At 42.5% G+C, this 22,048-nt stretch overlaps 1 protein-coding gene across 1 annotated transcript in view; it reads right to left on the bottom strand.

Annotated features, from left to right (window-relative positions):
• Positions 1-22,048, bottom strand: part of LOC126298156 (histone-lysine N-methyltransferase 2D-like) — a 989,658-nt gene that overhangs the window by 21,011 nt on the left and 946,599 nt on the right. Inside the window, exons 18-19 of the mRNA XM_049989466.1 lie at positions 4,338-4,485; positions 2,449-2,651 (exon numbers count right to left, since the gene is read on the bottom strand). Coding sequence (XP_049845423.1) covers positions 2,449-2,651; positions 4,338-4,485 — 351 coding nt within the window. The remainder of the gene's footprint in view (positions 1-2,448; positions 2,652-4,337; positions 4,486-22,048) is intronic.

Here is a 22,048-nt window from a genome sequence, read left to right as displayed (position 1 = left end):
CCGGCAGGCTGAAGTCACATCCTGTTACAACAGCATGATCAGAGAAGTTATTAACGATGTTTTTTAAGTTCTCTCTGAAGCGCTCTGCCAATACATATCCTGCCATTGGCGAGCTAAAAAAGCATCCGATTACCATTTTTGACCGATCTTTGACGCTTAACTGTACCGAGAATCGGAACCTGTGATAACCTTGCTAAATATTATCCAATTCTTTACAGCAATGAATAAGCCGCCATCACTTGCGACTAACCGACTACCTTAATCTCAAATAATATATCTAGAATTATTTCGGACATTGAGTGAAACCTTAAAGTCAACATTCTCGCTGTCTGGTAGCTCCGCAGGATCTAACCATCAACGATTGACTTCAGCTGGATATCACATATTTAAAGAAACTTAAGGGCTCTTTTACTCTCCAAACTGAGAACATTATCAAGGCCAGTGGCGCTCATGTCTCTGGGGGATGACTAATTTTTTGTCCTGTGTGCTTACTTCTTACATTAATTAAAACTAAATAAAAAAAGACTGTCGAATTGTACATTCCTGCTGCACTCTCTGCCTTTCATGTGCATTTTTACGATTCTGCTGTCTCTACCTTGATCCACAAGCACAGGTCAACGAAATTTTCAACGATCTCTATTACTTTCGAAGGAGGTTTCTACTTGTGGGTCCATAACTAATAAAGGACTTTTTGGAAACTGAAATTCCACAGTTATGCTGCGACCAATGTAGATGCCAGATTCTAGCTCGACAGCTTGTCTATATACACTGTCTGACAAAAAGAGTGAAGCACGCAAAAGACTTAGTCGGATGTCAACGTAATTTTGTACATGTACAAACTAACGGCGGGTACTAAATGAATAGTAAATTTCTGTGACAGGCAGAAAGGCCATCAGAGTACATTAGTATTGCTTCCTGCTTAGTGTTGCCAGGCCTCGTAGAGTACATAAAAAGCATGAACAGTGTCAGCTTTTGAGTGGTCACGGTGAACACGGAGATGCCGCATTCTCGTACGAGAAAGCATTATCAGCACGTTATAGAATTAGAAAAGGGCCTCATTTCGGGTCTCCATTTGGCCAGCTGGTCGAATGGTGCAATGTCCGGATTTATGAGCATTCTGATGTGACAGTGGTCCGATGTCGGACTGCAAGGCAACGCGATGGCAATCACACGATGGCAAGGTTCAAGTCGAACACGCCTGACCATCACAACGGAAGATCACCGAGCACATCATAACGTCACATCTACACCTGTCGTCCAAGAGCGAGAGTAATGGAGTCCCTTCAACGTCCTGTGTCATCCTACAGTGTTGGCCAGAGAATTGCAGCAGCCGGAGTAGGGGATTACTGGTCTAAGCGTTGGCTGCTGTTAATACCACAACGCAAGGGGCTGAAATGGGAGTGGTGCAATAACTGGGAAGCGCGGACTGCTGATTAACAGCGTCACAGTGCGTTCAGCAATAAATCACCGTTCTGCACCATCGGCGAGTATGGCCACGATCTGGTAGGAGGTCTCATTCTTCCATTGTTTTGGAGAGACACAGCGATACTACTTCTGGCGTCACGGTATGGGCAACCATCGGATTTGACTTCATGTGACAGCTGGTTCTGATTGAGGGAACTCTGACGGCACAGCGATGCGTCTCGAACATTCTGCAATATCATGGTGCCATTTTTCGAAAGGGCAACGCTCGTCCACACATGTTACGCATCTCTGTGAACTGTCTGTGTGATGTTGAGGTACTCTTATTTCGAACAAGATCCTCAGATCTGTCCCAGATAGAACACGTTTGGGACCAGCTCGGTCGTCAACTCTGTCCCAGTATCAGTATTCGTGGTACTGGGCCAATTTGCCTCAGATATGGATACAACGGCTTTATGGCAGACTTTTCACTCGAATTAGTGCAAGCATCAAGGTCAGGGTGGGTGTTACCTCATATTGATAAGTGGGGTCATACAGAAAAGTTGTTTGTAAATTTAATTCGATTTTGAAATCACTGAATTAATGCGTAAAGTTAATTTCGTTTCCTCCTCTCCTTCTGTGTGGTTCACTTTTTTGTCAATCTGTGTACAAGAATGTGCGATTGAGAGTTGCTCAGCGAACCCGAATCTAGTATCTAAAAAGTTAAATGTACGTAAATAAAATAAAGACAGTTAAGAGGAGGAGTGGAACTTCTGTTTCCAAAAGTTTACGGAAGCAGAATCTGCTGCAGGAGACGATGAACAACATCTGAAAGGGTGTGGTTAATCCGCGTTAAATTTTTTGGCATACTGTCTACGAATGAGGAGGCTGTTGTTCTGGAGAATGCCTACAGATTTAATCTCATCAGATTTAGTCTCATCCTCCACATCTCAAAAAATAAAGTAGATTGGGAATGCTTTCTTTTTTAAGGGTATAAGCTCGAAAGTTTAAAGCAAGCTCGTGCCAACAGGTGGCAGCTTTATTCACCTAGAGTTGGTGATGTAGCGGTCCTCGTCCAGAACGCTGTTGATGGCAGTTTCCCTGAGGGCTCCGCCGGCCGCAGCATATGAAGACGCGAGGTAGGACTGGGATGGGTCCCACTCGGCTCGTCTCCCAGTGTCGTCAATAGACTCATATTCGTAAGCTTTGTATGGAGGCTTCAGACTTGGGTGTAAGTAGCCAAGGTACCCCTGAAACACATGTCAGTTTTGATAAAACAACTCTAAGTATACGGTACAAGGTTATTACACATGACTGCACTGATTTCACAGCTACAATAAAAGCAGTTTTTTTGTTGAGCTATTTTCCACTTTTTTCCACCAAAGCGCAGTAGTTAGCAATTACTAAAGATGGATACAGGTGCTGAGAAGACGTTCGATTTTTAATTTAATTTGCATCATTCTGTTATTGTAATGCGCCACTTATGAACTTGATTTCACAATGACGCACCAAAAGCTAACTCTATTGGACGAAACTTCGAGCAATTTTCAGGGAATGATTCCTCTGTAAGGAAAAATCGACGGGCCCGCTGTTAGTGACTGAAGAAATGGTTGAGGGTGGAACAGCAAATTTCCTAAAGAGCTGCAAAAGTAGAGGAGGAGGAGGAGGTTAGTGTTTAACGAACCTTGGACAACGAGGGCATTAGAGGCAGGGAAAATAGGGAAGGAAATCGAACGTGTTCTTTGAGAGGAATCATCCCGGAATTTGCCTGAAGCGATTTAGGTGAATCATGGAAAACCTAAATCAGGACGGCCAGACGCGGGTTTGAACCGCCGTCCTCCCGAATGCGAGTCCAATCTGCTAACCACTGCGCCACCTCGCTCGGTGCAAAAGTCAACAGCCAGAGAAAGTGATCTAAACATTCTTTAATCTAACGTTTAAAAGATCTTACGCAAGCTTCTGAAACAGAACCCCCTTCGCCTGTAATCGCTAGAAGCTCCTATGCCAGAATACATAGCGATTCGCTTTGAGGTTTTGACACGAATGGAACAGCTTTTGGAAAAAAAAATATCTTTAACGATGAACAAACTTTTTAAAGATTGTTACAATGAATAAAAGAAAGCCCGCTCCTTCTGAATGTTGGTCCAGCGTCTTAACTACTACCACTTCACTAAGTACTGTGATCGGACTCAGTATGCGAATCTGGGGCACAAACACATCCCGCCGTATTGAGCAGCATGTTCACGGCTCACCAAAAGTAAATATGTTGTATGCGATCTTACAGTTTAAAGTTTAGGGTTTGTTTTTATTTTCTTGAAGGAATAAACAACTGTGGGACACGTATAGCTTGACATGACGTGAACTTCATCTACCAACAGGATGGTTCTTCACTGGAAAACGACACGGGAAAACCAATGGATTGACTGTGGTAGGAACAACGATCAGATATTCCTGACAGGACTTCCACGTTCATAAACTTCACTTTTTTGGGGAGAACGGGGGGGGGGGGGGCTACTTGAAAGATTCAGTCTTTGTGCCAACTTTATCAGAATACCTACCAGAATTATGGGCTGTGGGCTGTAATGTCTTCAAAAAATTGGTGTGAATTCGTTACATCTAAAGAGGGAGAGACTACAACGACCACAAGCCACAAAAACATTAAAATTATCCATATGACTAAAAATGGTCTGTAATGTTATGTCAAAAAACACAGCTACGATTCATTAGTGAAACCAGTTCAGCTATTTGTAATAATCCTGTTTATTCCTTCTTTATTTTAGTACGTTATGAAAGTTTTATTTATTTATTTACTGTGTTATGTAAGTTTTTTACGAAAAAAGAAGTGAAGGCTGTTTGTAAAACTATTATAGCTAATAATCCTTATCTCATTACAATAAAACATATGATATGCCTAAGTATTAGAAGCCCATCATTACCCTGTCGTAATCACTTTCCAGGTCTCCGTCTTCCTTGATGGGCGAAAATGGCGGGTGTATTTTAGGGTCAGAGAGCTGCCTACGATGACCCCGTATCTTCCGGGAGCGTCCCATTATGGGTGAGGCAATCTTCCTCTGGATATCCAGCCTAAGCAAAATGTAGAGAAGTGCAGTTTTTAATACCATGTACTAAAAGACACAAACACGTTAACAGGTCAACAATAATGTGCATGAGCATACACAAACAATGTCTGAAGCTGCCACCTGTTCACCAAATCTGGATAAAAATAAGTTTTGATGTTACTTTCTAGGTTTACACTCAGAAATAATGCGAGATAGAGGAAACATACACTACCCTTGATTGTAATGGTAGAACTCAACTTTAACATGGCTATGAAATACTTTGTATTGTTTTACTAGCTACAAACATTAAAAATGAAATTCTTTCTGTATAGACATGTGGAGCTGTTTCATTTTAAACTCGATGATTTTTCGGAGTCCGTTTCCAGGATGCATAGATTGGCTAACTAATAGCAGTGTGTTGTTCAAAGTAGTCTTCGTTTCAACAAATCCTTTACTTATGGACTAGCCAAAAGGTCGGTTTATGTTGGGCATTACATCACGTCACAAGAATATATACAGCCATGAATTTCAAATAGTGAGATTCACACCAGCCGTCAACAGCACGGCACCACACCGTCACTTCATGACTCTGACGTTGACAGGATGGTAGCGTCATTTGACAGTTTAATCTAGCGGAGCCTCGTCCTCTGCTAACATCTGAATTCAATCTATTTTTGTTATGCTTACTCAGATATTTATGCATCCATCGTTAAGTATTTGCATAGTTGATGCTGTCACAAGTAATTTAAACTAGCTTTTACGCAGTGGGCTTTGCATGTTAGAAAACACGATTACACATTGTATAATACTGCACACCACACCACACCCTACCTAAAATACACAAACCATTCGACAGAATATTGTTTCATAGTTGTTTACACAAATATTGCGGAAATGGAAAGTGCTATTGATGTGTGATTTTGGTTTTCACAGAATGGATTCATTGTCAGAGCTCGTATTGCTGCCAATCAATAGATTGTAATAAAACTTAGAAAGTGTTTTTTGAGTAAACATCCACTTTTTAAATTGAACAATGCCTATTGAGATTAAAAAACTAAAAGTAGGGTAAATTACAATGCCAGTGGTGTTGGTTACAGGATACTAGTGTACGTCGTTTACGAGATATATTTTGATAGGTTCTCGCATCGACACTTCTGCAGTACCTGTGGTAGCACACACTAAAGAACAACACAAGTGGATACACTAGTTATATGGATCCTGACCAAGTAACAAGACAGTTGACCATCACGGTTTATGTTCAAAATGACACCGGGAGCGGCAATACATGCTCCCAGTGTGGTATGGAAGAACTGCTGTACATGTGCTAGCATTTCAACGGAGATGTCCGAGCAGGTTGTAGTAATACGTCGTTGCATATCATCAGGTGTAATTGGTATGTTCTTGTAGACAGCGTCTTTCAGCTTTCCCAGAAGAAAAAAGTCTACAGGCGTCAAATCCCTGTCCTCTGCGTCCAATCCACCGATTTAGAAACAATTCGTGAAGACATGCTGTAGTACTTCGTGGGCTATGGACTCGACAGCGCCGGCCGGAGTGGCCGAGCGGTTCTAGGCGCTACAGTCTGGAACCGCGCGACCGCTACGGTCGCAGGTTCGAATCCTGCCGCGGGCATGGATGTGTGCGATGTCCTTAGGTTTAAGTAGTTCTAAGTTCAAGGGACTGATGACCTCAGAAGTTAAGTCGCATTGTGCTCAGAGCCCTTTGAACCATTTTTGACTAGACAGCCATCATGTTGGTACCACATGTTCGGCCTAGTCTGCAGAGGAGCGTCTTCTGGCATCCGTGGAAGATGGCCTATAAGAAGGCAGCGATACTTGTGCACATTTCGTGTTTCGTCAATGAAAAATGGGCCTATGAGCTGATGGTTCACTATCCTATACCACACGTTTACACTCTATAGACGCTGACGTTCCACCTGCCGAAGCCAATGGGGATTGTCAACAGGTCAACAGCGCATGTTTCGCCTGTTTATCTGACCATGATTGGTATACTTGGTATCATCACTTGTCAAGATACATGATACATCTGCAGTATACTACCTTAATGCCCACGTGCAGAAGTTAACATTATTCTCATATACGTTTGCATGCAGCTCTTGATGGAGAGAAATGTGATAGGGATGGATCCTACACTATTTGATCAAAACTATCCGGAAACCTGACTGAAAATGACCTACAAGTTCGTGGCGTCCTCCATCGGTAATGCTGGATTTCAGTATGGTGTTGGCCCACCCTTAGCCTTGATCACAGCATTCACTCTCGCAGGCATACGTTCATTCAGGTGCTGGAAGGTTTCTTGGGGAATGGCAACCCATTCTTCACGAAGTGCTTCGCTGAGGAGAGGTATCAATCTCGGTCGGAGAGGCCTGGCACGAAGTCGGCGTTCCAAACATCCCAGAGGTGTTTTATAGGATTCAGGTCAGGACTCTGTGGAGGCCAGCCCATTACAGCTATGTTATTGTCGTGTAACCACCCCACCACAGGCCATGCATTATGAACAGGTGCTCGATAGTGTTGAAAGATGCAATCGCCATCCCCTAATTGCTCTTCAACAATGGGGAGCAATAAGGTGCTTAAAACGTCAATGTGGGCCTGTGGTGTGATAGTGCCATGCAAAACAACAAGGGGTGCAAGCCCCCTCCATGAAAAACACGAGCTCACCATAACACCACCGCCTCCAAATTTTACTGTTGGCACTTCACACGCTGGCGGATGACGTTCACCGGGCGTTCGCCATATCTACACCCTGCCATCGGATCGCCACATTGTGTTCCATGATTGGTCACTCCACACAATGTTTTTCCACTGTTTAATCGTCCAACGTTTACCCTCCTTACTCCAAGGGAGGCATCGTTTGGCACTTTATCGGCGTGATGTGTGGCAGCTGTATCGGCCATGAAATCCAAGTTTTTTCACCTCCCGCCTAACTGTCATAGCACTTGCAGTGGATTCTGATGCAGTTTGGAATTCCTGTGGGATGTCTGGACAGATGTCTGTCTATTACACATTACACCCTCTTCAACTGCCGGCAGTCTCTGTCAGTCAACAGACGAGGTTGGCCTGTAGGCGTTTGTGCTGTACGTGTCCCTTCACGTTTCCACTTCACTATCACATCGGAAACAGTGGACCTAGGAATCTTTAGGAGTTTGTAAATCTCGCGTACAGACGTATGACACAAGTAACACCCAATCACCTGATCACGTTTGAAGTCCATGAGTTCCGCGGCTCGCCCCATACTGCTCTCTCACGATGTCTAATGACTACTGAGGTCGTTGATATGGAGTACCTGGCAGTAGGTGGCAGCACAGTGCATCTAATATGAAAAACCGATGTTTTTGGGGTGTCCGGATACTTTTGAACATATAATGTATGTCGGTGGAGAATGCGTAGGACACTTACCTGCCTCGTGACACCTCCTCGTGCGATTTCATGGAAACTAAAGTGTGGATAAACAGCAACAGCAGCAAGAGCATTAATTTCCCCTTCTTTTGTCGTCACTTGTTTCCTTCTGTTACGTTGCCTAGGTGTTGCACTGGCACTTTCTCGTAACTGGTTGAAGAGGTTATTAAATAACTGTCGAGATGGTTGTTTTCTATTGGGATATCTTGCTGCATACACCGTAGAAGAGCGAACAACATTGTTCATGCACTCTTCATACACCATGAGAATGCCGTCTTTTTTTGCATTGGTAAATCCTATAGTCCTCTCACGACGTACTGCTTGGACTGCCACACTAACTAATTAGAAAGTCGGAATGCACTCCAGGAACACAAGCCCACTGTAAGCAAACATAACATCGTGTCTAGCAACTAAGCGGGTTGAATAGCACAAGCAACCGCCGGTGTGGAAACTTTCCAAAATACGATATCTCGTAAACGACTCGCACTAGAATTCTGCGACGAACACCACTGACTCTCTAATTTACCCTACTTTCAATTTGTTAATGCCTTTAGGCATTGCCTCATTAGAAAAGTGTATTTTTGCACACAAAATACACTTTCTAAGTATGACCACAATCTGTTGACTACCAACGCCTTCTGTGAAAGCCGCACAACCATCTCACTTTTCGCAATATTTGTGGTGCAAGTTTTAGGTGAGTCAACCTGTATGCAATTTGCTGAAAAGGAAATATGGATCTACATACTATTAATAAAAAAGAAGTCGTATATAAGAGACGATCAAAAAGTTTCGTTTGAGGGCTTTGCTGCAGCATATACGCTACCAAGAGCGACTCCGATGCGAGTATATAAGCACCGACATGTAGGCAAACTATTAGTGTGGCCTTCGAACGGAAACATTTTGATCGCTCCTTGTAAAAAGGACAGAGAAAAATTCACGTAACCTGTTTTCACAGCAGTATTTCTTGCGTACTAGCTATACGAAAAAAATTTCAATCTGTGTTCATATCCGGTATGAAATAATCGTCAAGAAATAGCAAAATTGGAAGAAAACTGTAGTCACGTATGAGTCAAGTATTTTTGTCAATATGCAGTTTATGCTGTGCTTAGCGTTGGGAGTGTTCTATGTGGAGGGTTTCATTCTGCGAGTAGGCGTATTTGTTTTGGTTTGTTAATTTTAGTTTACGTGCTGTGGCATCAGGCTGTTTAATCAACGTAGGGCTTGTCTTGTACAAGATGCGTGCAATTCCTAAAGAGAAACACAGAACTAAGCATGCAATATTTTTATTATTTCATTTTTAAAGACGTATTTTACCTTTAAGCATATACTGTATTCTGTTGTCACACAATACACTCCCTCATGCTTTTCGGTCGATTGTCAGCTTTGCTTCTCCCTTTTTCAGTTATATCCCTTCTTCCAAAGTTAGAAACACTTTCACCACTGATTTTCTCCTCGATCCCTGCTTCTCCTAGGTGGCTCTCTTTCAACTATAAGCATCATCACTTAGGTATATAATTTTGCATTGCGGTCTACCCACCTGTCGTTGGCTCCATCTATTAATACCGATAATCATTGTTGCTATTTTATTTTTAGAGGATTACGTTACCAGTAAGGCTAGTCAGCCACGTGGGAGATCATTTCTAAATTACGTTACTATTTTCGTTACCATCATAATGTAATAGTTAATTATAAGCTGTGTCTGAAATGTCCGGTGAATTGTCTCAGAAAATAATAAAGGCAACAAGTGTTCCGAACAAAAGATCTTTATTAGCCTCCAAACTAATCATAATTAGCTACAACGCACTTCCGACATCTATTCTAAAGCTCCCTGTGGAATTGCTCGAAATCCGCACCATTACCTGTTGCTATCGATACGATCTGGAGACCGAGCAACAGTCAGTGGCATGGTGTTCGTCGTCTTCCCCGCCTCCATCGGGCAGAAATTAATGATGGATTAAGTCTTTGCTGTCGAAAAAGCCGATCCAAATCGTCTTAATCTTCGTTTTTTTGGGGTGGCGGGTGGAGGGGCGGGGCGGACGGAGGGGAAGACGAAGAACACCGCGCCACTGACTGTCGCTTGGTCTCCGGGTCGTATTTCTAGAACCAGGCCCTATCTCCTGTATTGCTGCGGACCAGCGGCGGGCAACAGCTAAAATCAGTGTTAGTGCTTCAAAAGAAAGCCTTTGTTTTAAAATTTTGCGAAAGAAAAAAAATAAATAAGAAGAAAAGTTATTCAGAAACTTGATAAAATCCTTAAAAGAACAAAGTCAGCTTTTTATCTGCTTTAACCTAAACTGATGCCCCAAAGAGACCCATTCGTATAGGCATGCGTATCCAAATACAGAGACATGTAAACCGGCAGAATAATGCCATGCGGCCGGCTACTCCTATATGATACAAGTGCCTGCCGCAGTTGTTAGATCGGTTACTGCTGCTACAATGGTAGCTTATCGAGATTTAAGTGAGTCAGAACGTGGTGTTATAGTCGGCGCACGAGCGATGGGATACAGAATCTCCGAGGTACCGATGAAGTGGGGACTTCCCCGTACCATCATTTCACGAGTGTACCGTGAACATTAAGAATCCTTGAAAACATCAAATCTCCGACATCGCTGCGGTCGGAAAAAGATCATGCAAGAACGGGACCAATCGCGACTAAGAGATCGTTCAACGTGACAGAAGTGCAACCTGTCCGCAAATTGTTGCAGATTTCAATGCTGGGCCGTCAGCAAGTATCAGGGTACGAACCATTCAACGAAACATCATCGATATGGGCTTTCAGAGCCGAAGGTCCACTCATGTCCCCTTGATGACTGCAGGACACAAAGCTTTACGCCTCGCCTGGGCCCGTCAACACCGACGTTGGACTGTTGATGACTGGAAACATGTTGCCTGGTCGGACGTCTCTGGTTTCAAATTGTATCGAGCGGATGGACGTGTACGGCTACGGAGACAACCTCATGAATCCATGGACCCTGCATGTCAGCAGGGGACTGTTCAAACTGGTGGACGCTCTGTAATGGTGTGGGGCATGTGCAGTTGGAGTGATATGGGACCCATGATACGTCTATATATGACTCTGACAGGTGACGCGTACGTAAGCATCCTGTCTGATCACCTGCATCCATTCATGTCCATTATGCATTCCGACGGCGTTGGGCAATTCCAGCAGGACAATGCGACACCCCACACGTCCGGAATTGCAACAGAGTGGCTCCAGACACTTTTTTGAGTTTAAAAACGTCCGCTAGCCAGCAAATTCCCCAGACATGGACATTATTGAGCATATCTGGAATGCTTTGTAAGGTATTATTCAGAAGAGATCTCCACCCCCCGTACTCTTGCGGATTTATGGGCAGCCCTACAGAATTCATGGTGTCAGTGCCCTCCCGCACAACTTCAGACATTAGTCGAATCCGTGCCACGTCGTGTTGAGGGGCCTTACACGATATTAGGCAGGTGTACCAGTTTCATTGGCTCTTCAGTGTAAATTGTTACAGCTCAAGCTTGATCTATTCATTTAAAAAGGAAATATATTTTTCTTTTAGTTTTTCGCAGAAAGATCAGTTATTTTCTCCTTGATCTCTGGATGCCACCTGAGAAAATGTTTCTCCACTGAAAGCACTGCAAGCGCATTTAGTACTTCCAAATTCATAGTGTTTTTTAGAAAAGTTTTTATTCTTTTCAGTGTTGAAAAGTGGCCTAGTTTCTCTTATGTCACAGGTACTGTCATAACGATTTTTATTAGTTTTGTAACTTCCCTAATAACATCAGCTACATTAATTCCGAGAGAATTTTCAGTAGCTTAACTAATTTGGAATATTCATAAACTTTAGGTGTACAATAGCATAATTTTAGACCAGCTTCAAACTTTTCTTTCTCAACCTTGCGACATGCTTCAGCTGTCAGCAGTATTTCATCTGCAGAATGTTCATTCTTATAACTAGCGAAGCATTTCGTTTTGAACAGTGTAGCAGCTAGGACTGTTAAGTAGAATATTATCTGTCCATCATGTCAACACATGTACAGTCACACACTTTCTTAGCTTCTGCCGTGATTCTCTTTGAATGATTCTCAAAGTAGTTTGAAGTTACTAATTCTACAACAACAGTTTTGAATAATTTTGAATAATTCATTAACCTTAAACACATTAATTTCTCGATATTGCATTTGGTTGTAAATTATTTCAAGATGAGTGATGATTTTATGAAAAAGCCATACCCAAAACATGAAGTTATTATAATTCAGTTATTTTAAAATTACTTTTGCTTCTGCAATGTTTTGATTTACTTCCGGTGTTCACTGAGTTTTAGTAAGGCTGTTTTTTGAAAGTTGTAAATTTTTACGAACTTTGTCTGTAGTCTGTATGTTGAAGTTCCATCTTGTAGAAGTTGGACGTGGAATGCTGACGTGCATATGCTTCCTTGGAATGGACAAACATTGCGGTGATCTTCAAAAGGATATTGGAATAGCCAGAATGTTAGAACAAAATATTTTTACGTTTCGTGTAATACTTTCTAAATTTCTCATTATCAGATTAAGTTGATGTACATAACAGTCAATGAAATATGCATTGCTATAAACTGCTTTGATTTGTGCTTGAACTCCTGCTTTTTTGCCTTTCATAGCATCCGCACCCTCAGATGTATGAGATATCAGTTTTTGTCCATTTCCTTGAAGGGATATGTTTTATTAATCTAAACAGATATTGATGTAGCGTCTGCAGTTCGATCCTCTGGAATAAAGAACTCCCAAAAATGCTCAAATATTTTACCATTCAATGCGTACTATAGAACGAGAACCATTTAAGTGTGTTCGGAAACATCTGTTGTGTTAGAAGGCGTAAGACCTACAGAAGCAGCTTTTCAAATTGCCGTCCTTATCTCCTTTGTAGCAAGCAGTGAAGTATCTCATTCTCGATCGTCTTAACAACACATTTCAAAACTGTAGTGGTTTTTCAGTGATTCTTCAAATCTGAATCTAATTCAGATGCAATAATTACTAATCCTCTAAATATACCTGGACTAACTGAATCATATTTTTCGTCATGTCCACGTAAGTGAGTTTCAAAGCTTGCACAAAAGAAAATGCAATTTATTATTTTAGAGAAACTTTCACAGTTATTTGAACCTTTATATTACGCTCATTGAATGAAAATTTGTAGGCCACATTACGTATATATTAAATACTAAAGGTTTATGAAAGTGATAGTGAAAGTACGCTATCAACATGCTCCTTTGACTTCTCATTCTTTTCAGTTTTTGTTTAATTTTGTTTGTATTTTTCAAACCGTCTTTTGACCACATTACATCAACTTCAAATAGCAAATATGGAAAACAAAGAAGTGAATATTTTACTTTACAGTCACAAAGCAGATTTTTCCGTTCTAAGTATTCATAATTAAAGATACGAATATATTTCTCGTTGTTGCCTATGTGTGGATATTAGTGTATCATGTATTGAACAGCCTCTTTTCTTAAGTGTAACTTTCTCATGGATTGACGGCTGGGACAAATTAAGCTGTTGCAGTTCGCTTACAGTCACAGAACTTATCTCTCAGAAATACAAGGCCATAGTTACAGATTTTTGTAAAATAAAGGAACCGAAAAATGGTATCCAAGAGAACAGATCGAAGCAGAATAATAATGTATTTCCACACTTTATCATATTCAAGATACGGTACACGGTTTTAAGCACAACATACGCCGACTAAAAAAAAAGATAACTACTTTACATCAACACTAATCCGAGGATCGCCACGGCGGAAGCGATAGTGCTCCCTCGCAGCCTCGCGCGTAGCTCCCTGTGTACCACACAGGCACAGTTCCGTATAGAAACGTTTGAAACTAATTCATAAACTGGGGGATGGCCATTGGCGTTAAGCTTAAGGATTATGTATTGTGCACGTATAGAGAAAGCATTCAATCAAAATAGGACTCAATGTAGTAAATATAGCAATACAGAAATATTTCGAATGTTAGCTATAGGCAAATAGCATAATTGAAAACCGAACCCTTCATTGCTTTTAGTGACGTGTTGAATACAGCAGATCAAAAGGTAGTTGAATCACATACAAAGCCGATCGCTTGTAGACATCTTCACTTAGAACATCCTACGGTTACGCTACCCCTTTTGTAAATAATTAATAATAATTAATCATTCTGTTTCTGCAGAAGCATTCTGAATATATTTACAGCGTTGGCGTGGCCAAGTAATGGGCTACGACTTAAAGACCAGTTTACAAAATCGAAGTGGATATCCATAGCAAAAACAGCCTGATGGATAATGCGCATTAAGGACACATGCAGCGCGTTATACTTCGCATACTTGATGATCTCTACTTTCTCCTCACGTTTTAAATACAACAGAACGATAGTCCCACGGCACATACAAACGTCTCCGGCCTTGATGCATCTGGTAACATGGCTGAAGTTGCTTCACAGGTAGGTATCACGATTGACGTTTTCCAGGTAAATATGTTTCATTTTCTGGAAATTCGTCGTCGGGAGAGAGGTTCAGAGGTTCTCTCTGTCTGTCACGTTGGTTTGTGGTCGCCTAAAAACGAGCTGTACTACAGGTAACTAGCAAAATATTATTGATGAAATACGCCAACAACCTACACAAAGTATACGTGACGTACCAGGGTAGCTGTATGTCTTGTAAAGTATGGTCATTGCCGTGTGCCACAGCGAATGGCGCCGACTGGCGTGGCTGAGCGGTTCTAGGCGGTTGCGCTTCAGGCTGGAACCGCGCGACCACTACGGTCGCAGGTTATAATCCTGCCTTGGGCATGGATGTGTGTGATGTCCTTAGGTTAGTTAGATTTAAGTAGTTGTAAGTTCTAAGGGACTGATGACCTGAGAAGTTACGTTCCATAGTGTTCAGAGCCATTTGAACCATTTTGAACAGTGAATGGCTACACCTCTGTTATTATTCGTTAACTGAACACCAGCACTAAAAGACTTGCTGATACTATTGTCTAGAGGAAAGCACCATCATTCGATGATCGTAAGGAAAAGCAACTTTCTTGAAATGTGGATAAATGTAACAAAAGTAAGATGAAGGTGTATACAGAGCCGTTTTTCTTCTTTCAGCATAAGAACGGAAAAGGACAGAAAACTCCACCACATACTGTAGAGTGGTCAGATGCATCTACAGTTTCAACACTAATAGATGTGGTGTCATCCGAGGATCGAGGTCCCGTGCCAAAGTTAGTATCTCAGACGCAACCACACGTGAGGACAGTGACTGCCAGACGCAGCAACGAATGACAGACGTGGGCACAAACACGCCCTCGTGAGGTTCCACACGAAGAGGCTGCCGGAAGCTTAATCGCGTCAGAGCGCAGCACCGCTCACCCACTCATTAATCGTCGCCTACAGTATTGTCTTAGCTCATCAGATACGGCTGCAACCTAATCTAACTAATAGTCAGAACAGTGTAGCAAAGTTTATAGCGAATTGTACACTGATATGAGACTATCATCCTGTATCGTATCAAGTGATAGCACGTTTATTCCTGTGCATTCCGTCCCGCTCTCGTCTGCTTAGTGTTCTGCTAATCTCAGCAGTCTAAATATTATTTGTCTTCTCTGTAATACATGTTTAACCAAGTGTAAGCCCCCACGAGAAATGTCTGTAAACGAAGTCGTTCAGTTTCAGGCGGAGCAGATTTCACGACTGCTGCTCAATGCACAGCTGATGACAACCTCACTGTAGTAACAAGCATCTCCACAACCGGTTGCTGCTCCCAAGTTTCTCCAGTTTAACAGTAAAGAAGACGATAGGTCGCAATACCGCGTCCAACTCAAAGCACAGTACACAGCATATAACATTAAAGGTATGGCGCGAATTGCTTTCTTTTTATCAACTGTTGGGGACGGCGTGTTTCTTCTGTGTACAAAATTGTTCCCTGACTCTCGTCCGAAAGACATTGTTTATGAGGAGCATGCTCACAAACTCGACGAACATTATGAAGCACAAATCATGTCGCTGCAGCGAGATTTAAATTTTCTGGCTGTAAGAGGCCCCACGAACAACCATTAAAACAGTGTACTGGTGAACGTAAAGGGCTGACAAGGTGTTGTAGGTCCAGGAGCTCTTATGCAGTAAGTTATATTGATGTAATCTTACAGTATGGCATCACGCAAAATGTGCCAGGTGCACGTATTCGCACTGCCATCCTAAAATTGTTAGATGTGGACCTGAAAGCGGTTTTACCAGTTGTAGAGTCTCAAAGTATTGTGGACACAACTGAAATTCACTTTAAAGCTACATCTCTTTCTCCCGTTCATAATACACAAGACTCTCAGCATACACTTCATGCTAATGTTAAACAAAACAAAGACAGGGCTCAGATTAACAGTAAAAGTAAAGGTAAAACCTTGCAGTCATGCGTCAGTCTAGAACCGCGCGAACTCTACGTTCGCAGGTTCGAATCCTGCCTCGGGCATGGATGTGTGTGATGTCCTTAGGTTAGTTAGGTTTAAGTAGTTCTAAGTTCTATGGGACTAATGACCTCAGATGTTAAGTCGCATAGTGCTCAGAGCCTTGCAGTCATGTGGTACACGAGCTGTACTTCAGAATAACATGAGGAAGCCTTGTCCTCTGTGTTTTTCAAACCATGACAGAAAAGCTAGTCCTTGTCGTGTTGTAAAATGTTTCAAGGTCGTATCCAGACCGTCTGACGGTGCAAGCACAGGTGCAGGGTAGCTTTGAGGAAGTGAACGTTGTGTCGGCACTGCGATTAATGCTGGTGCCAACGACTTTTCCGCTTTGCAGAAACTATCTGCTGTTGTCCACAGACACGGAAACAAACATTTTGTCCAATTAAGAGAGGCAGAAAAGACTACTAAATTTCAGTTAGACACAGGTGCGTTTGTCTCCGTAATCAATACAGACACCTACGAGATTTAAATTTTCTCGCCGTAAGAGGCGAGAGCATAGCTACAGCAGCCAGCTTCTGTCTTGTCTGCATATAACGGACACGAAATACCAGTACTGGGTGTGTGAAGTTTAGCAGAAACTTTTCATGACGTTACAAAATGTGTTTCATTTGATACACTATGTTCGAGAAACAGTGCAAACATTTTTGGTTTAGGACTTCTCTGATTTGCTCATCATGTGCATACAAGACAATGTGTTGCAAATAAGTGTTTCAGTACCTCATACTAACGTTTCTGACTTATGAAATAAGTACAGTGAACTTTTCAGCCACGGTTAGAAAGGGCTAAAGATTTTGAGACGCACATTAATTCTGAGGCGCATATTACTGCCAAAGACAATGTGCAACCGCGATTTTATCATGCTCCATCCGTCCCCATGCAATACGTGAGCAAGTTGCTCAAGAAGTGCAACACTAAAATGAAGATGAGGTGACACTACCCGTTTCTGCAAGCCCGTGGGCGTCCTCCTTGGTCATTCTCAAAGTGAATTCAGGAGATTCACGTCTGTATGCTAATTTCAAAGCCACAGTAAATCCACAGACTGTCATGGATTCAGTTCCTTTCCCAAGACCAGAGGAATTAATGGATAGATTGAACCATGGGAGATTATTATCCAAGACTGATTTGTGTGAAGCATACTTATAGTTACCGGTGGACGAGCAGTCTCAGCAATTTTTGTGATCAATCGTCCTTTCATTTACAAAGTGACTGGATAATATTGTTGTTGTAATAGGTTGTATCCCTGCTGAATACTTGGCAAATTGAGAATGTTTGTTTAAAGGGCGTTCTGCAGATAGTTTAAAGTGTAACAAGGAAAAATGCTCCTTCTTCCACAAAGAACTTGAATATTTAGGACCTGTCAAAAATGCACAGGATATACATCCTCTTTCTTCACACTTATCGGTGATTAAAGATTTGTTACCACCCCGTAACATCAAGGAGCCCAGGCCATCATGGGGAATTTCACATATTACATTAAGTTTATTGCAGACACTGCATAAATTGCTGCTCTGATGAACTGGATGCGTTGGGAAAATATTGGCTTTGTATGGTCCCAAGAATTTCAGGACGCATTTCAGCAGTTAAAGGACGGACTGTTAACTCATCATTATGTAATTCATTTTGATCCAGCTAAACCTCTTGTGTTGACTGTGGATGCATCTTATTACGAGATTGGAGTTGTGCTCTTCCACAGAAATTGTTGTATTGGCTGAAGAGCCAACACCGTTTTACGAGGGGAGGCCCTAATGCACGTGTTTTAGCTCACGCAGGCTAGCGTGAGGAGGGAAGAACTATGCTGACGTGAGGTCTGGAACATGACAAGGAATTAGAATTCAGAAAGCGGACGTAATTAGTTTGATACTTAACTTTAATCCATTAATGATGAACGTCGCTCTTTAAGGTACATGATTTACAATATCAATATCAATAGTAACTGAATATGGCGTCTTGCTAGGTCGTAGCAAATGTCGTAGCTGAAGGCTATGCTAAACTGTCGTTTCTGCAAATGAGAGCGTATGTAGCCAGTGAACCATCGCTAGCAACGTCGGCTGTACAACTGGGACGAGTGCTATCAAGTCTCTCTAGACCTGCCCTGTGGCGGCGCTCGGTCTGCAATCACTGATAGTGACGACACGCGGGTCCGACGTATACTACCGGACCGGGGCCGATTTAAAGGCTAACACCTAGCAAGTGTGGTGTCTGGCGGTGACACCACATAAATGGTTCATCTGATAGCCCATTTCTTAATTACAGTCAACTTGCGAAAGAGCACTCACATTATCTATGATGTTACCGAGTTCTAGCAACATTTGCATTACCGAGAGATCTATCTGATTAGCAATCATCAGCCTTTCCATCCAAGTCCGACCCATCATAGACAGAGTAAAAATTGCAATGTTAGGCTCTGTTACTGCCTAATTGTCAATAGAAGTTATTATACAGGTCCACAGCACAACAACGAATGCTGACATGTTCTCTCGGTTACCGATGAGAAGTGACACGGTGTTTTATTCGTATGAAAGACCATCTTGTCAAACCGAAACTCAAGATTTTGAATTTCTTCAAAATTTTCCTCTTGATTTTCGACATATTACTGTAGCAATTGTCTCTGACTAAGTCCTTCAGGCAGTTTTGCAATATTTGCGCCATGGGCGGTCACGTAATTTGAAAGAATTTCCCCACCCGGTGGTGCATCGTTATTTTTTGCATCGTCGTATGCTGTCTGCACAGGTAGGTACTCTGCTTTTCCATACAGGAATGACAGTACACAGGTTGTGATTTGTCACTCCCCCAGAGGGAAGATTTGTCATTGTTGCCTTTAGGTCACTGGGGCATAGTTTGTTCAAAGCAACTCGACCGACATCATTTTACCTGGGTGAGCATGGAGGCCGAGATTCAGCAAATGACCCCTCACTGTAATGTGTATGTAGAGTACGATTTCACTCGGCCAAAACACTTTTTTCAGTGGAAATGTGTGTCCGGACCATGGCAATCCATACACACAGATTTTTCGGATCCATTTCGGAAATACAATGGTTGTTGCTGGTCGATACATACAAAAAATTTCCTTTTGGAGTCCCCATGACATCCAATACTACTGCTAGTACTGCATTGGCTTTGTCATTTATTTTTGTCTCGAAGATCTTCCTTAGGTCCTTGTCTCGGACATTGGACCACAGTTCACGTCAGCCAAATTTTAACAGTTTTGTGCTGCATTTGGCATAGACCGTGTAACTACTGATCTTCTTCGCCCTCAGTCTAACAGTGAGGCTGAATGGTTCATTCGAACATTCAAGAGTCATATGGAGAGTTTCAGTTCCTCCCACGCTCAAGAGCAAGCCTTAAAGATTCTTGTTTCCTCCTACCACTCCTTCGCACATGACGGGAAGTGCCTGGCAGAATTATTACACAGTTCTCACCACTGTGCCCTGTTGCATATTCTGCTTTTGCCATGGTAAGAGTTCGTTCTGAGGATTCAGACAATGTTTCAGCAGCAGGATGAAATATTCTATAAAGTTTTTGACAAGAAACAGCTTTGGGAACACAGAATCATCATCAAAGTATTAAGCCATTCACCTTACGTCATTGAAGGTTCCTCTGGGACGCACTGATATCATGACAACCAGCTGTGTCGCCCTTAGATCAGAAAGTGTGATGCAGAATTTTCGCCCACAAACCCAACACACTGCGGGGTTCTGTTGCGGTCGGCGCCGTCCGGAGTAGAGCTGATGGAGATCGATGTTGTGCCGCCGCTGTCACAGACAGTCCTGCAAGCTGAGCCCATGTCCACGGAGACGGCGCTCCACGATACCCCTCAAAGCATCTTTGGAGTTTCGCTTGTACTCAGCCCGACCACGGCATCTGCATCAGTGGATTTGGGCATGCGCGCAGTGGTTGGTATTTGGCCCGTCACTCACAAGGTGGATACCAGGATGCAGACAGAGAGCTGCAACTGGATATCATTACACTCCCCCTCTCCTCATCTAACTCTGCATTCAAGCCTCCTACCGCAAACGTCATGCGAAACAGCAGGACTACACGACGATGGTGCAGAGATTTTGGGGGAGAGGTTGGGGGGAGGTGGTGGGAAAGAATGTGGTATCGTCCAAACAACGAGATTCCATGTCAAAGTTGGAACCTCACAATGGAACCACAGTAAGAATCATCGCTGCCAGATGCAGCAACGACTGAAAGACGTCGGCATAGACACGCCATCGAGAGGTTTCACGCACTGCCACTGCTGGAAGCTTACTTACGTCAGAGCGCAGTGCTGCTCACCCACTTGGTAATCGTCACCTATCATGAACGCATCACCTTAGCTCATCAAATACGGTAGCGACCTAACAGAACTAATAGTCAGAACAGTACAGCAAAGTTCATATTTAATTGTACGCTGAGATGAAACTATCGTTCTGTATTGTATCAAACGATAACAGTCATAGAGCTCATCGACAGTAACAAATACAGACAGTGAGCATGGACTGTTTGTATTTTAAGTACTTTATATTGTTGAAAGTTTAATAATCTGATCTAATATAGTGTGGGTGTTGTAGTATCCGCTAGACTTTCACCTGAAGTAAATCTAGGCTTGCTGCAACACCCTAAAATCTTGACAACCTGTCACTACAACGGGAAGTCAACGACGACTTCTAAACATTGGAAAATAATCTGATGAAGTGTTCACTCGCAGGGTTCCTTCAATGTGCACAATTTTTAGCGATTGGTGTGGAGCGAATCCGTGCGTCACCTACAACCGTTCATAGTAAGTCTGCTTTAACAGAGGTATCAACACTTCTCATAAACAATTTGCGTGATGCAGTAGAAGATATTCCATTGCAGGTTCCGCAGAGATAGTGATTCCAATATGATGATGCCTAGAATCAAATGTTACACACTCTAATTGAATATTCTACCCACTTTTTTCACCAATCAAACTAACTGGTTTACTGTGTTACATGACATGATTGTGCCTGGTGCAGGGCTTGAAAATGCTGTGTATGCCGAAGGCTACACGTGTGTAGAGACAGGAGACCGTGACGTCGTTTGCTGACATCGCAAGTTATAAGTAATTGTCGCCACGCTCACTCATATTATATTGAAGGATTTTGTGCTTTTGTGTTTTCCTAGTCATTATTTTATTGTTAGCTTGGTATTCTTGACACACTGAAAAGTTTGGATGAATACTGAAAGCAATACCTGGACAAACAAAAAGCGTATATTATGCATAAATAATCACGTAAAACCAGAGTGAATGTGCGCTTACATGGGACCTTTTACCAACTGAGTTACCACAATGCGACTCCGGTCACCTTCTCACAGGTATATTTCCGCCACTACCTCATGTCCGACCTTCAGAGCTCCACAAAATTCTCCTGACAACCTTGCGGGACTAGCACTCCTGAAAGAAAGGATTTTGTGCAACATGGCTGGGGAACTGCTTCCTGAACAGAGCTCAGTTAGTAGAGCACCCGACCGAAAAACGCAAAGTTCTCGAGTGGCGGTGCCGGTTTGGGACACAGTTTTAATCTGCCGGGAAGTTGCATAGCTGCGGCAGAAAAAAACTCATTCTGGAAAGAACCTCTTAGGCTGTAGCTAATCCATGTCTTCGCAATATTATTTCTTCCAGGAGTGCTAGTCTTGCAAGTTTCGCAGGACAACGTGTGTGTAGTTTGGGAGGTAGGAGATGAGGTACTGGCAGAAGAAAAGCTGAGGTCTCTGTATGTCCA

This window comes from Schistocerca gregaria, chromosome X (genome assembly GCF_023897955.1).
Source record: "Schistocerca gregaria isolate iqSchGreg1 chromosome X, iqSchGreg1.2, whole genome shotgun sequence".
Taxonomy (NCBI): Eukaryota; Metazoa; Arthropoda; class Insecta; order Orthoptera; family Acrididae; genus Schistocerca; species Schistocerca gregaria.
The sequence above is the reverse complement of the archived record's forward strand: the minus strand, read 5'-3'. Positions and strand labels throughout refer to the sequence as shown.